The following is a 16,985-nucleotide window of genomic DNA, read 5'->3' as shown; positions in this document are numbered from 1 at the left end:
TTCAACTTGTCACATCTCCTCAGAACAGCAGTGCAGCTAATGTTCCAGTTCAGTTGTTCTAGCATTTTAGTTTATTCAAATTGCTACTACCTAAAAAAGTGGCCTAAATCCAGTGGAATTTAATTTGCCAATTTTCGTGTGCACCATATTAGCAAAAATTCATTATACATTACAGTGGACATGTTTGATAGATGTATCACAGATTGGAATTAAAAACTTGAGAGAGTTATAGTATGCAATCTAATAAAGTAAAATTAGGTCATTCTCTTTCTGCTCTATAGGAGAGTGATAAACTTACTATTTCTTCCCTGGAGATTTGCCCTGTTGCCTAGATTGTTTAAAATTAATGCATAAATAAGTATTCAATGTTAAAAATACTTCTATTTTTTATTTTTATTGAAACATATTGAAATTTGTGGGAATTAAAATGTGATATTGTGAGTATAAGAAGAATAGTAATTTGGGTTTTGGGGATTAGTGAAGGTCATTTCCTACATACACTCCAGTCTATAATAAAACAACTGTTAGCTTCTAAAATTTTAAACGACTAACCGAGTTACACAAATTGATACTCTACTAAAATTATTACTACTTTTCCCCTTGACCATAAGCAGGGGAGCAGATAAACAGATCGACCATTTTCTATAAAGAACTTCTGCACCTGTTAGACTCATGTTGAATGACACAAATCACTTAATTACTTAATCAAGAAAGATGACTAAACGGTTGCTAACTATATTCCCATTTGTTTTCTTCATTATCATTGTCCTTTCAGATATGTGAATATTTCTGGATTAACAATGATATTAATATCAGTATGTACAGATGTGTTTAATGTTTTTATCACATGTAGTAAATAAAATGTTATATTTATTATTTAATTATGGATAATACACAACACTGAAAATATTTGAGTTGGGAAATATAATAAATTAAAAATTAATTGATACTTGCATTTTCCAAGTTTTCCATAATGAACATACATTTAAAAATCAATTTTAAAACCAAGGGCTCAAAAGTCATATTGTTCCCCACATATTTAGGAATATTTCCTCTCATATTTATTCATTGTTATAGTATGTAGCACAGTGCTTAGACTAAAATGAGGGTTTAATAAGATAACTTGCATTCATATATTTCTGCACAATGCTTTGCAGAATGAAAGAACTAAAAAATGTGAGCATCAATTATATTTCTTTTTATTTTCTAATAATATAGACTTTGGAGAACAGTTCACTAAAGTATTTATTTGCTTTGATTTGACTATTTACTTAAGTTTAATGTTCATACTTAGGGATTTTCTGAGTTTATTCCTAGCACTTTATTTGGGCACTTTATTCTCTGGTGGTGTTCAGGGGACCATACGTAGTTCTGGGAATCAAACTGAGGTCAGTCACATGTAAGGTAAGTGCCTTTGTTTCTTTTTTATTTTTGGTTTTTAGACTATACCTGACAGTGCTCAGGGGTTACTCCTGGCTCTGTGTTTAGAAATTACTCCTGGCAGTAATTGGAATGGAATGATGGGATTGAACCTAAATCAGCCACATACAAGGTAAACACCTTGCCAGTGCCTTACTTTCTATAATATCTAAATTTGTTTTTATACTAAAGAATTTTAGTTAGCCCCTTATTTAAAAATTTAAACCAAAATTAAAAAACCAAATTAATTTATAATAAAATATATTTAATAACACATTTGTGATGTGCTACAGAGTGTAAGAATGTTTTTTACTAGTAATATACATAGTTTGTACATTATATGAGCAATATAGATATAATTCAAATGACTTCTGTCTGAACTTATAACAATGTATAATAATGTTTTATAAATAGTTTAATGTTAGTATTTATTATAATATTTAATTCTATCCATATCTTCAGAATGTACCCTTTCCAGTCATCATATTCTCCTAAAAATATCAATAAAATATGTAAAGATAATGGAAAGGGTAGATAGATGCCTTGCATGCAGGAGGACTGGGATTTACCCTGGGTACCACATGATCGTCAGAAAACAGAGCTGAGAATATTCCTAGAGCATCATAGGATATACCCAAACAAATAAAAACCTTTATTAAGTGCCCAACTTATACGGTGTCAAATCAATAAGAGCACTAATGTTTGATAATGTCAAAATGTTACGTGTTTTGAATATTTTAGTTGTGTAGTTCTTGTTGTTCACCTATATATAGTTTATATTTTATCTAATACATTTCATGCTCTGAGTCTTTCTGACCTCTATATTGCTACAGGTTCCTGGTTATATTTCAGAATATTAATTGAATTAATGAATATAAAGCAACATGAAGATTTGAATTTTTTCTTCAAGATAAAATATTCATTATTATTATTTTTACTATTTGGTCAAATGATTTATTTTTCAAATATTTATCTGTCAAACTTACTGATTAAAAAGATAGTTGCTGGGCCAGAGTGATAGCACATGATTAGGGAATTTTGCCTTGCAAGTGAGCGACCCAGGTTCAATCCCCAGGATCCCATATGGATCCCTGAGCTTACAAAGAGTGATTTCTGAGTGCAGAACCAGTAGTAACCCCTGAGTACCACCAGGTGTGGCCCCAAAACCCAAAAAATTAATAATAATTAAAAAATAAATAGACAGTAGCCTACACATTCTACATGGACAATACATGATTGAGATGTGAATGTTTATAAACATATGTGGTATTTCTGGTCCAATAGTCCTGCCCTATATGGAAGAAAGAGTTAAAATTGGTAACGTTTATTTAATATTTTCAACTTGCTAAATAAAACAAATTTTAAATATATATTATGTCTTTTACAAGCAGTTGTGAATATATTTATTAAATAACTTCAATATTCAGGTGTTTTCAAATCAAATAAAACTTTAAAAAGTTCACTATTTTCTTACAATCTGAAGAGTCAAAAGCTAAATAAATCACATTTACCAGTTGACTAACTTAAAAAAAAAATCTTCCTAATTTTATTTTATTTTTAGTTTTTGGGCCACAAATGGCAGTGCTCAGGGCTTGTTCCTGCAAGTGATTTCTACACTCCAGAATCACTCCTGGCAGTGCTAGGGACACCATATGTGGTGCCAGGAATCAACTCCAGTTGGCCATACGCAAAGATTAGATGGAGTCAACAAAGTTCTTAGTATAGGACTCAGATATTTTTAAACTAACATTAATGTTGAAGGGGGTTAAAATGTATGCTCTTCAGAATAAGCTTCTTTAACAGTTTGATTTTCCCCCTAATATTATATAATCAAACAGGATTCTGGCAAACTATATTTGAACTGAGATTAACATAATGACATACCTTTAACAGAAAGTCTTATCAGCTCCTTACAATTATCAAATGCTCTAATTTAACTGACAGTCAAACAATACAGAGGACAATTATAAAAATTCCAAAGTATTGTGAAAACATTTTTACCTCATTATACTGCAATCTTGTGAAGGAAAAGTCATCCACAAGATTCTATTGTAGGGCTATTAAATAATTTTCAGCATAAAATTTATATCTAATAATCTCATTTTCTGTGAGATTCCGTGATGAAGTGCCAGTTCCTTTTAATTAATGTGTATAGTTGTAAAAAGAAAAGAAAATAAATAGCCATACAGAGTATGATGTGAGGAGTTCAAACCTCTAGTTTGAGATCTACAAAGGGTTTGAAACCCATTCTGTACATAGGCAGTAAGAAGATCAGGGCCAGACTGCCATAATGCATACCTTCACTCTCACATCCACATCAGAGTGGCCCTGCTCTCAGTTTTCATATTGCAAATATTCCACATCAAAACTTTCAGCCGTGAAAGTAGGACAGTGGACAGGACATTTGCCTTGCATGTAGCAGAATAAGGTTTGATCCCTGGCATCCCATATGATCTCTGGAACACTAAAAGTTGTAATTCATGAGTGCAGAGCCAAGGGTAATCCCAGCATATCACTAGATGTGGCCCAAAAATCCACCCACCCACCAAACAAACAAAACTTGCAGCTGGTTTTTAAGTTCAAAGAAAACAAGAAAAATAAATAATACAAAGACAGATAGGCTGGGTCTAACTTCCCAAAGAAATTATTTTTCTAAGAATCCTGGACGTAACAGTAGGTGGCTTGTGTGTGTTATGGTGGTGATGGTACTTACAGACTTGAGGAGATACTGAACTAAAATCATTGTCAGTTATGATTAAGGTCAAGACTGGAGCAACACAACATTAGGATAGCTAATTAATTAGAAGGTGATCTCAAAAGTTTTAGTGATACTAGAGCAAGATACCCAAATAAATAATATATTTTCAAATATCTGTTTAGGAAGGATACCTAGCTCTATACTCAGAGTTTAGAGTTGTTGTGGGAAAGCAAACTTAGGCAGCCACTCATAAGGTAAGAGCTTTACTCACTGTAAGGCCATATTTTATTTATTTTTTATTTTATTTTAATTGGGAGACACACCAGGCAATATTTAGTGGTTACTCCTGGCTCTGTGCTGCACCACTTCTGGCTGTGCTCAGGGGGCCATACACGATGCCAAGGATCAAATCTGTGTCTGCTGCATGTAAAGTAAGTTCCCTGCCTGCTATACTAACACTACAGCCCCATCTGATGTATTTTTAAATGTAAAAATATATAAATGTGTATATATAATGTGGCCAAAAAATTGGTAAAAATCTGCTATGTAAGGAGCATATATTTCTGAAATTTTATTTTGTGATTTTTAATAGTTAATACTATTCATTGCCACTTTACTAGGCTTTTCAAAACTGATATTTTAAAAAGAATCCAGAGCTAGAGAAATAGTACAAGAATATATAATGGGAAGAGAAACTCCCCATTCTGCCAACAAAAGTAGATACTATAAACATATTCAAAAGAATGAAATTGGGGGTCAGATGAGAGTAAAAAGGTGGCTGCCTTTTCTTATTGATATGATACTTTTTAGAAAAATCATAAAGCATTAATTTCCATTATTTAAAATCCGTTTGAAGGAATAGAGATATAGTATAATGGATAAACTCGCCTGAGCACTATTAACAGTGTTTTCTGTCTTTAGAGTTTGGAATAATCCCTGTGTGGCTAGAGTAATAATATAATCAGAAGTACATTTTGCCTTGCATGCAGCTGACTCAGGTTCAATCTTTATCATCCCATATGGTCCCTGAGCACTGCCAGGAGTGATTCCTAAGGGCAAAGCCAGGAGTAACCTTTGTGAAATGCCAGGTTTGTCCCCCCCACAACAACAACAACAACAACAACTAAAGAACAAAAGGAATTAAATCCTTTCACTATCTTATATCATAATAAAAATAATTCAAGGAACTGGAAACAAAAAAAATTAAAAGATGAAATGCAGTCAGTAATCACTTTTTCATTGGTCTTGTTAATAATTTATTTGAGAACAAGAACAAAGCTAACCAAAACAAAAAAAGTGAGACTATACCTCAAGATAAAATTTCTGTATATCAATAAAAGTACAAATTATCAAGTAGGAAAAAATGTATACAAATATAATTTTTAAGGTGCTAATATTAAAATACATAAACATTTTATACAAAACAAAACAAAAAACCCCCTCAAGCCAATAAAAATTGTTTCTCAGGTATTAATAAAATATTCTATTTATAATAAAATATATACCTATATAGATACACATAGATACACCTATAGATCTATTATATAAATAGATATAAATAGAAATATTCTCAATTTTATAGGCATGCAGTAAATGCAAATCAAAAGTCACAGTAAGCCTTAATGTTTTCCATCATGGTGGTACCAAATCCCATCCTCAGAGGGGTTCTCTATATTCTCATTGATATAAATTATATCTTCAAGATTCTCAAAAAATGCAAGAGAATTACCATACAATCCAGAGATTCTACTTCTGGTTATTTATCTGAAGAAAACAAAACTCATTTCAACAATCAAGATTCACCTATGCTGTTCCTCACTGCAGCATTATTTAAAATAACCAAAACATGGAAGCAATTAAAGTGCCCATCGATGGGTGAATGCATTAATGAATAAGCTACTACACACATATGCTCACACACACAGAAAAAGTGAAAACCATGTCACTAATAACCATGTTCAGCTACATAACTTAACCCTTGAGGCTCTGATGTAATAGGTCAGTGAAAGATAGATATGTGACTTCACTTTGATGTAGCAAATAAAAGTCAAAGCAAATAAATAAAAAATATATAAATTAAAGTGACACACTGATGTTACCAGAAGGAACTGGGGTAATTCAAAATGAATGGAAGTCCAAAGGTATAGATTTCAATTCATAAAATTAATAAAACACAGTTCTGGAGTGTATGATACAGGAGTAAAAATATATAATTGCAAGTTTAAAAACTGCTGAGAATATGTAAATAATAAAGTTACCGTCACCATACTCTTGCATTGTACACATGTCAACTATTATCTAGTGTACCCCAAACTAATAAAACTCATGTGAAAAGGAAAGTTTTTTTCAACATTAGTTCAAAGAACTGCCCTGTGCATTGCTCATTTCTTCATCTACACTTCTATTTTTTTTCATTTTATAAACTAACCTATTCTGTAAGAGCAAACTCATATATCAACGTCTTTATAAATCTATCACTAATAATGACAGATATTCTTTTTTACCGAGATGCACAATTATACATAATTACGTCTATTATGTCAATTAACATGGAACCAATTGTTTTTCTTTCTCAACCTATTTTGTGAGAACAGTATCCCCTATAAACATACACACACACACACACACACACACACACACACACACACACACACACCACACTCACTCTCTTATAAGAGAAATTTTAAAATGTACCATCACAAGCTCACACATCTTGCTTTTGTACCTCTTTTGTCAATAAATAGCTCTTTTATTGCCATGGTGACAAATAATTCCTTGGAACTAGTTTCTAGACTGATAAGAGTGAAACTCACCTCAGTTTACACACCTCTGAAGTAGAACCAGAGAAAGATGTTGTTTTTAAAATAATGAAAATAATGAACTAAAATTTTACTACGTAATATATTTTTGAACGCCCATCCATAAAAACTCAATTTTTCTTGAGAAGCCATTCTCTGAACCCTACTGTTATTTTATGCTAAAAGCTATGCCGGTGGCTTTCCTCAGAAGGATTTATCCAAGAAAGTAAAGCAAAGGCCATAAAACTCTATGACAGTGAAATACTATCACATCTGCTTCATTCTACTTAAAAGAAAGACAGACCCAGAGACAACATGTGGATTTTCAAGAGTGTAAATACTAAAAGGCACCAATAGTTGGGACCATCTCAAAGCTAGTTCCCACTCTTCCCTCCAAAATCGCCATTCTCTATTCTCCTTTTGAGCCTTTCTCAAAAGGCTGTTTCACTAGCACAACTTTCCCTGAGTAAGACTCAGCTGAGTAGTGCTATCCTCTTTTGTAACTGAGAAATGTTTTTCCAAGATTCTTTAACAACACTCCTCCTATGGTAGTATTCTATGTGGTCAATGGACCATGTTAGTTGGATCTGATTGAGACAAACTTATAATAGTGCTTTAGAAAAACAAGAATAGAAATACCTTCTATTATAAAGATATAGACTTGGGTTTCTCTTAATATTTACTTCTACCCACTCAATTAAAATTTATTGACCAGATACAGAAATCAAATTCTGAAATATTTATTTGCCATTATGTTTTTATTTTACAAAGTCAAATGATTAAATACCAAGTAGTAAATTCTTGTAAATGGCTAAACATATTTCCTTTAATGTAGGAATTAAATGTCATATCTTAGTACTCTTTTTTCCAAGACTTTCAATTTACTTGGGGAAACTAGACTTGGGGAAATGGAAAACATATTTCTGATTTTATCATTAAAATTGAAGAAGAAACAGAGTTAACTTTGAACACACCATTCCATTAAATGTACAAGACCTAATTCTTCATTTTAAAGAATATGTGTGTGGACTGAAATCTTTTTGTTATTATTCAAGGCATGTGTGGGCCACAAAACACAGGGTCTGACCACTAAGCTAGGATCTGATCTTGCTAACTCATCTCACTAAGAATTTTTAATAATTGTCCAGAGTTAAAAGCTAAACCAGGTATAACATATCACATGCTATAATGATTTTAAATTAAATATCTGCAATATTTGATGCATATTAAAAACTGCATCAATGAATGATATGTAGCTAACTTTCTGCTGGACTTTTTTATAATTCTACAGAAAATAAAAATCTTAACCAACTTAAGAAAATAAGGAAGCTCTGATTTTCCATTAGCTTTTACACTTATCCTAAAAATACATTCATATAAGTTTTCCCTAAGAAAGAAAATCAATGGGACCTTAAAAAAGATGAAAGTGGAGGCTGCTGGCAGTTTCCAGTTGGTACAGAGAGTCACAGGCATGTATGCAAACAATTTTGAAAGTACAACTCATTTTAAATATATTTTAGGTGACTAGATTATTTTCAAGCAAGCAGTTACACCTAGGACAAAACACACACAGCCACAGTAACTTTTAATTTGTGCATGTTATGGGAGTCTATTTCTTTTTGGGAGGTAGTATACTCAGAGATACTCATCCTGGTAGTGCTTGGAGAACCATATGAAATGCCAAATCAGACCCTTTCAGCTATATGCAAGGCAAACCTCTAACCTCTGTGCTATCACTCTGACCCCATAGTTTATTATTTTCCTTGAACAGAAATAAAATATATAAAAGATATGGAGTTTCTTGCCCAGTATGATTTTGGTTTTTCATTTTATAATGATCCAACAGAATAGGTCAAAGATCAGATTCAAAATTCAAAAATTTGACAAGGGAAATAAATATTTATATTCTGAATTTAAGGAAAATAAGTATCATCATAATATCAAATTTAAGAAGGCCAAATAAATTAGACACATATCCAATATTTTCTAGAAATATGGTCCCAAAAGGAGTTTAAAATGAAGAACAGAGATTCAAGTAAATACTATGTATTTAAAATATTAAAAAGTGTGACAATTTAAGCAAAATTTGTAGTAACTAAGATATATACATCAATTATCAGTTATATTAAACTCTGTGTTCTGTCATTTAAAAAAGTGAGAAATTTGTAAGTCATTAGAGATGAGTGTCAATTCCCATTAGGATTAGAAAGAGGGCTTCTGAGGAATAATACTTTAATTGATCTATTTTAGATAAAAGGGGAATGTTTTATTAACCTATGCAGTTTTTACTTTGTGGCAAGTAAAATAATTACAATCACAAAAATCGAAGTATAAGAAAAAATTTGCTTCAAAGCAGAAAAGTCAGTGAGAGCCTTTAAATAAAATGGATTTGATTGTGAAGGATGATTGTACAATGGTTAGCATCTAAAGATGGGAATCATCTATGGCTAATATATATCAGATATGCAAGAAGGCAATGAAAAAACTATAATGACATAGAGAGACTATTTATACTTTTATAATAGGTTACAAAATAGTGATTAGGCCAGAAAATCAGGTGCCAGTAGTCATTAGATAACATAAATAACCTTATAAGGAGGGTAAGTAAAAGTTACTAAATGAAGGATTGGAATTGAGTTATGAAGAAGTAGTCTCTGCTTATTACTGAGTATCTGAACTAATCAAAAACTTACATTAATACAATAACATGATTTCATTCAAGACTAATAATTTGAGAAAGTATTCAATCATTTGTAATTCCTAAGTGATTTCCTTGAAAGATAATGCTAATGTACCTCTTTCAAGGTAATCCCATTAGAATTCCAAAAGTTAGAGAACAAGACGCGCTCTTTAGTAGAATATAGTTTCCAGGTTGAAAATCCAACAAGGTCATAAAAGCTTAAAGGAAAGGGACAAGTTCAGCACATTTATAACAGGAAAGAGTTAATAGTCCTTAGAGCTCAAGGACAGAGATCTCACAAGGAAAGCTAACCAAAGAGGCATTAGAACATCAATCTTCCAATATAGCTTTTCTGAAAATAAGTTTGACTAGAAACAAGGTCCTGAAAAAAAATTGTTCCTTTTTTTAAACTTTGTTATTTTAAGAGTATAAACATTTACATAAAAGAAATATATTTTTGTTGTTAATTTCACATTATGACTTTTTCATAATTCTATAATTGATTAGTTATATTCAAGTCACTGATTCATACTATAGAATAAAAAATATGAATATACTAAAGACTTTAGAGTATGTTTAGTTTTAGTATAGCATTAACACATTATTAACCAAAATGATATTTATAAAGATTTCAATCATTCTAATAACTGCTCAGTTATTAACAGTAATAAGTTTCTATTTTTAAAGAGTAAAATCAAAAACAAGAGTGCCTACATTGAGGAGATGTTGGAACACAAATTTTCATCTCTTCGGTGATAGACTGATCTTTTGTTTTTGTTTTTGGGCTACACCCAGTGACACACAAAGATTACTCCTGGCTCTGCTTTTAGAAATTGCTCCTGGCTTGGAGGACCATATGGGACTCTGAGGGATTGAAGCACAATTCATCCTAGGCTAGCGCAGACAAGGTAGATGCCTTACCACTTGTGCCACTGCTCCGGCCCCTTAAAGACTGATCTTTTTCAAGGCAAAAGTGCAACTCTCTTGGCAATCATTTTAATAATTATTATAATCCAAAAAGAGGCAAGGTCTAGTCACTTAATACAAAGGGAAAAATAAGCAAATAATTTACTTTCATTGGAAATGGAGTTCTCTTATGAAAAAAGTCACTGCATATTTCTTTGCTATCTTTTTATTGTAAATCCAACATTCATAGAAAGTGTCTAAACAACAAATACATACCTTTTAAAACTATATGGGTTAATTATCAAAAACTTTATGTAGAAAAATGAAGAAAAGATAAATCCCCAAAACATACTTCCGTTATCTCAAAACACCTAAAGCCATCCTTTTTTTTCTCCCTAATTCTTTTTCAGGGAATGATCACTTAAATGTACCATTATATGTACCAGATCAATGAGACTACATTAAAAGGGTGGTTTTCTGTAAGTTAGTTCCAAAATACTAATTTTGAAAATAAATATATATGTAATCTTTTAAAAGAGTAGCAAAATACACATTTTACTATTGTGATGTTTTCAATTTGTTTTCAAATGTATATACATTTTTGGGTCAAACTCGGTGGTGCTTAAAGATTACTCCTGGCTCTGCACTCAGAAATCGCTCCTGGCAGGTTCAGGGAACCATATGAGATGCCAGGATTCAAACCATCATCTGTCCTGGATCAGCTGCATGCAAGGCAAATGCCTACCACTGTGTAATCTCTCCGGCCTCTCATGTATATTTTACAGTTTTAGTGAGGCTTAAATAAAAATCTCCACATATTTAAAATAATAACAAAGAACTGATATTTATGCTCATCCATCCAACCATGATCACAGCCATGGTCTGGACCTCCAATCATATCCAAATTCATATTTCACTAACTCACTTTCACTTCCAGCCCATCCAAGGTTGGGAGTAAAATTTACTTTGAAAAAAAATGTTTGTAGATTTGTCATTATATTCACAATATTATGGAATTTCAGAGCTTTAGCTTCATACATCTATAAGTAATACCGAAGATACCGCTTCATTAAATTTCCAGTGCCATCTCACCATGTAAAGGCCACTCTACCCCATCCTCAGACCGTCTTTCCTTTTTGTTTGGTAAACACCAACCATTTTACTGAACCTTGGAGTTACTATGCTGTTTTTGTTGCCAGTGATTTTTGCTTTAGTTGGTCATATTTTGCATATAGATGAAACCACTTCTTAATTATCTTTTATTTTATTATTTCCCATAACAAAATCATCTAATGATCCAAATAGTACCATTTCATTTTTTAAAAGGCAGATTACTATTCCTTTGAGAACATTTACTACTGGTTCTTTTTCCAGTCATCTGTTGATAGGTATTTAGGTTGATGTACTTGATGGAACATAAGGGTGCAAATACTCTTCTGAGCAGAGTTTTCATATCCTAGGGCTAAGTTCCTTAAAGGAGCATTGCTGTACTCTATGGGATTTTTATGTTTTCAGTTTAAAGGACTCTCCATACCATTTCCATTAAGGCTACAGTAATTTACATTGCCATCAAGTATATGTATTAAAGTTGCTTTTTGTCCATATTGTTAACAACTCTTGTCTTTTTCAATCTTTTTGACACAGACTATTCTCAATAGCATAATGCAATTTGTATTTATCTATTACACGATGTTGAGCATTTCTATTCACATTTTGTGGCTTTATTTGAAAGACTTAGTAGTTTATTTTATTATTAAGATATGTGAGTTCTTTATATAGTTTAGGTATTTATCAGATGGATGATGTGCAAATGTCCTTTCCAAAGTTTTAGGCTCAATTATGGTTTTGTGACAGTTTCTATCACCATGTAAATACTTTTTAATTTAACATTGTTCCTTTTATTTTATTTTTTATTTTTTGGCTTTTTTCTCCTGGCTTCCCAATCTCTACTGGATTTGAGTCTCCAAATATATTTCTGACATAAGTATACTGGAGTTTACTACCTAAGTTGTTTTTATATAGTATTTTACTATAATTAAATTTCAAGTATCTTATTTAAGTTTTTAATTTACTTTAAGCTACACTGTACATTGTTGTACATCATTCAACTTGTATATTAAATAGTAATCTAAGTTTTCTGATCATTTGTTTTGCATGTAGCAGGACAATTTTCCCAATATCATTTTCTATGGAAGATTATTTCCTTTCTCAATTGTATGACCTTAGATACATTATTATAGATCACCATAGTATATATGTGTAAATTTATTTTTGATTTCTCCATTCTTTTCTATTGTACTAACTTTTATCTTACTCTGGAGCACTAGACTTTTAATTAATTATATATCATTTGATTCTAATGAGTGTGGTGATAAATTTTTCCTCTTTACTCTCACATATGCTTTAGCTATTTTGTGTCTTTTTTGATTCCATAAAACATTTAGAATTGTTTATTCTATTCTTTAAAAATGACACTGATGTGCTGATACTAGTGTATTGAATCCAAAGATTGCTTTTGATAAGTGATCTTTTTAGCTCTGTTCTTCAAATCCATGATGTTCAACTGTCTTTAAATTTCTTTGTTTCTTTTATTTCTCTTAGTAATGTCTTACAGTTTTCAGTATATAGGTCTTCAACTATTTTATTATATTCACTAATAGGTATATTATTATTTTCATACAATTGTAGAAGAAATTCCCCCCTTTGTTCACTTTTCTCCAACTCATTTCTTGTATATAAAATGTAATATATTTATGTTTATCAATTTTATAGGTTCACTATAACTTCACTGAACTCATTATTTCTAAAAAAATGTTGTAGTCTTTGTGATTTTTTGTGCATACTCTTCTGCCAGACACCAAAACAAACAAACAAATAATAGCTTTTCTTTTCAAAATGAAATATTTTAAAGTATTTTCTGTCACCTTAATTGTTCTGGTTGACTTTCAAAACTATTCTTAAAAGTAGTGGTAAAATTCAAAGCTGGAGATATAGCATGGAGGTAAAGCATTTGCTTTGCATGCAGAAGGATGGTGGTTCAGATCCCAGCATCCCATATGATCCTCCGAGCCTGTCAGGAGTGATTTCTGAGCGTGGAGCCAGGAGTAACCCCTGAGCTGCTGGTGTGACCCAAAAAACAACAACAACACAAAAAGTTGTGGTAAAATTAAAGGCAAATAGATTGTGTAGCCTGGCAGTCTTACCCCCAAATACACCAGCAATATAAAATGGCATACTAAAAAGGGGGAAATCTTACGTATAGAAAGAAGCTCTTATCTCCTAGGAATAAGAACCCATACATTTTATAATACAGGGCCACCTCCCACCCGAACATGTGTCATGTGAACCCAACTTAGACTCCATGTGATTAGGCAGTGAACATCCAATCCCAAGCCCTATGCCCAGACAGAAAGGACATAGTTCCCTGCAACAGCACCAGGAACCACACTACCCCTGGGAAATTCCTAATACCGCTCTAGCACCAACTTGAGCCAAATTTGATATGACATCTTGATAATGAGGAAACAGCAACAACTTGATCTGAGAGCAGGTTGTCCTATCTAGTCATCTAACGGTAAAATGAAATCATTAGACACGTCATCCTTTGATCTGTGCAAAAACCAAGATCGCTAACTAAAGACTGACCTTGACAACCATGACTGGGCAGAACTTATACTGGAACCAATAAGAATACCCACCCCCTTCACCAGTGCAAATCCTCACTACCAATGCCTCCCAACCTGATTCTATTAGCCACAACTGAGAAGAAAGTTTCCTGGCACTATAAAAGTTCCTTGGGGTGTGAAAAGGAGCGTGTATGTAGCCTATAGTTATTCCCATGACAGCATGCTTCAAGGGCAGAGAAACCCTGTATCCTAGGTCAACAGAATTCCCTTCCTAATTTTCCCAATATTTACTGTGACTATGCAAAAAAAAAAAAAAAAAACCTAAAAGAAAAACAAGAACAAAAAATACCTTGCCTCATTAGCCCTCCTTCCTTTTCTCTTTTCTTTCTTTCCTTTTTTTTTCTTTCAGTCTCGTGATTATTGTTTGGTTGTTGTATTTGTTGCTGTGGGGCTGTTTTTGATTTTTTTGTTTTGTTTATTTTGTTGTTGTTTTGGTTTTGTTTTGTTTTTTTGTTATGTTTTTCTTTTTTTTTCCTTTCTTGTTTCTAAATTAATATTTATAACCTCTAGACAAACTCTTCCTGGGATTTTTTTTGAATTTTTTTCTTCTTTTCTCTTTTTTTCAAACAGAACCACATAATTTGAATCATCTTGTTCTGCCTCATAAATTGAGTGGGGGAAATGATGGTACCAGAGTCAAACAGTTGTAAGAACATTGAGTAGAAATAAAATTGATCAGATTTAAACACCAAACCCAAAGTCAATGCAACAGAATCGATACCCAATCTTCAACAATTTATACACAGAGGGGACCAGTTATACTAGCATTCTGGGGAGAAAAGGAGGGGAATGTTGAGAACAGGGTTGGAAGGAGGACAACACTGGTGGTGGGAATACCACTGATTCAATGCCACTATGTACCTTAAATATTACTGTGAAAGACTTGTAATTCACGTTGGTCAAAATAAAAATTATTTTAAAAAAGTAGTGGTAAAATTATACATTCTTGCCTTGGTCTAAATCTTAAGGAAAAAGCTTTTAGCTTTTCATGACTAAGAGAGTTCATTATAAATTTGTCAAATATGGTATAACACTTAATATTGAGCACTGTATTTATGGGCTTGAGCATTAAATCATCAGATTCACTCAGATGGATTAAGAATTGCCAGGAGTTGGGGGGGGGGGGCAAAAAAAATTAAAAGAATTGCCAGGAGTATTGCCCAGACCTTCTGAGTATTGGTTGAGAATCTGCCAAGTACCCTCATACAAATTGAGAAAAATAAAGTCAAAAATACACTAGAGGGCCTATACAATAATCTATATAATTTAAGTCATAATAGGAGTTATATGAAGTATATAACCGTTTTCTTTATTATAAAGGGACATAAAGCTTAACACCTTACCTATATATTTGTACCCTTCTTCTCCGTCTACTATGGGTCTCAGCCAAGTTGACCTAAATTTTTCATTACCCTTCACATGAGCACCTTTAGGAGGATAGAGTGTAAACAACATTTCAATTGCAACATTCTTCTTGATGACTTCAGTATATTTATCACGGTACTCTGTAAAAAATGAAAATATTTAAAAACATTCATTGTAGACACTTTTATAAATTGTCTTGTATGATTCTTTAAGGCAAACAATTTTATATGTTTTTCTCTCTTAATATTTAAGCATCATGACTTAAAATAAGACATATATTAATATTTTAGGAGTATAATTTAATATTTTCTCAGATATTTTCTTGAATATATCAGTAGGATACCAATAATGTTTAATCACAGTCTATTTGATAAGGAGTGCCATTATTAAATTATTTAACAATTTAAATGTTTGTGATTAAAAAACTGTAGAAAACATACAGGGTTTTTTTTAGGTGAGCACATCTAGCAGTACAAAGATATTAGTTCTGGGTCTGTGTTCAAGGAAAACTCCTGGTAGGTCTCAGAGGACCATGTGTAGTACTGGGGACTAAACCTGAGTTAGCTATGTGCAATGAAAGTACCTTAGCTATGGTACTATCTCTCTGCCCTCCAAGCATTTTATTTAGCCAAATGTACTTCCCTAAAACTATTACTGCTTATAGAATCAAATAAAAAATGATAAGGTATGGTATTTATCAGTTATAAATATTATGAATCTCAGTTGAGGGGGAAATAATGGAGGGTACCAAGATCAAACAGTTGTATGAACATTGAGTAGAAATAAAAATGATCAGACTTAAACAAATCCATAGCCAACGACAGCAGAATAGATACCCAAGCTACAACAAGTTAGACACAGAGGGGACCACTTATACTAACAGCCCAGGAAGCAAAGGAGGGGGATATGGGCTGCATGCTGGGAACAGGGGTGGAGGGAGGACAACATTGGTGGTGGGAATGCCCCTGATTCAATGTCACTATGTACCTAAAATATTACTTTAAATAATTTTTAATCCACTTTGGTCAAAATAAAAATTGTTTTTAAAAAAGAAGAAATATCTATGAATCTATGTAAGTCTATGAATTTACAACAGTAGTTAATAGCTATAGGTAGGTAATAGTCCAGGAACAACTTTCATTTTGCACATACTAAAACAGTATATATTTTATACTGTCATTAGAAAAAAATTAGAAGTTCAGTCCTGCATGCCCCCATATTATGCCCCCATAATTAGATGTGACCCATGAAAGCCTAAGCACCACTCAGGTAAACCTGGTATTCCCAAGCATCATAGGATATAAATAGCATCAAGTACTTGATGTTCTCATGCAACTTTTATCCTGGTTAGCCATAGTAGAAAAACTCTTCTCTGAAAACTAACGTGTACTCTTCTTAAAAAGCAAGAAAGAGGAAACTGAGTTTAGAATGAA

The 16,985-nt window shown here is 32.3% G+C and overlaps 1 protein-coding gene across 1 annotated transcript in view; it reads right to left on the bottom strand.

Moving 5' to 3' along the window:
* The window catches only part of IQCM (IQ motif containing M), a 410,973-nt gene that overhangs the window by 77,432 nt on the left and 316,556 nt on the right, over positions 1 to 16,985 (bottom strand). Inside the window, exon 11 of the mRNA XM_049770870.1 lies at positions 15,531 to 15,692. Coding sequence (XP_049626827.1) covers positions 15,531 to 15,692 — 162 coding nt within the window. The remainder of the gene's footprint in view (positions 1 to 15,530; positions 15,693 to 16,985) is intronic.

The sequence above is a fragment of the Suncus etruscus genome, chromosome 3, assembly GCF_024139225.1.
Source record: "Suncus etruscus isolate mSunEtr1 chromosome 3, mSunEtr1.pri.cur, whole genome shotgun sequence".
NCBI lineage: Eukaryota > Metazoa > Chordata > Mammalia > Eulipotyphla > Soricidae > Suncus > Suncus etruscus.
This window is presented reverse-complemented; position numbering and strand designations above follow the sequence as displayed.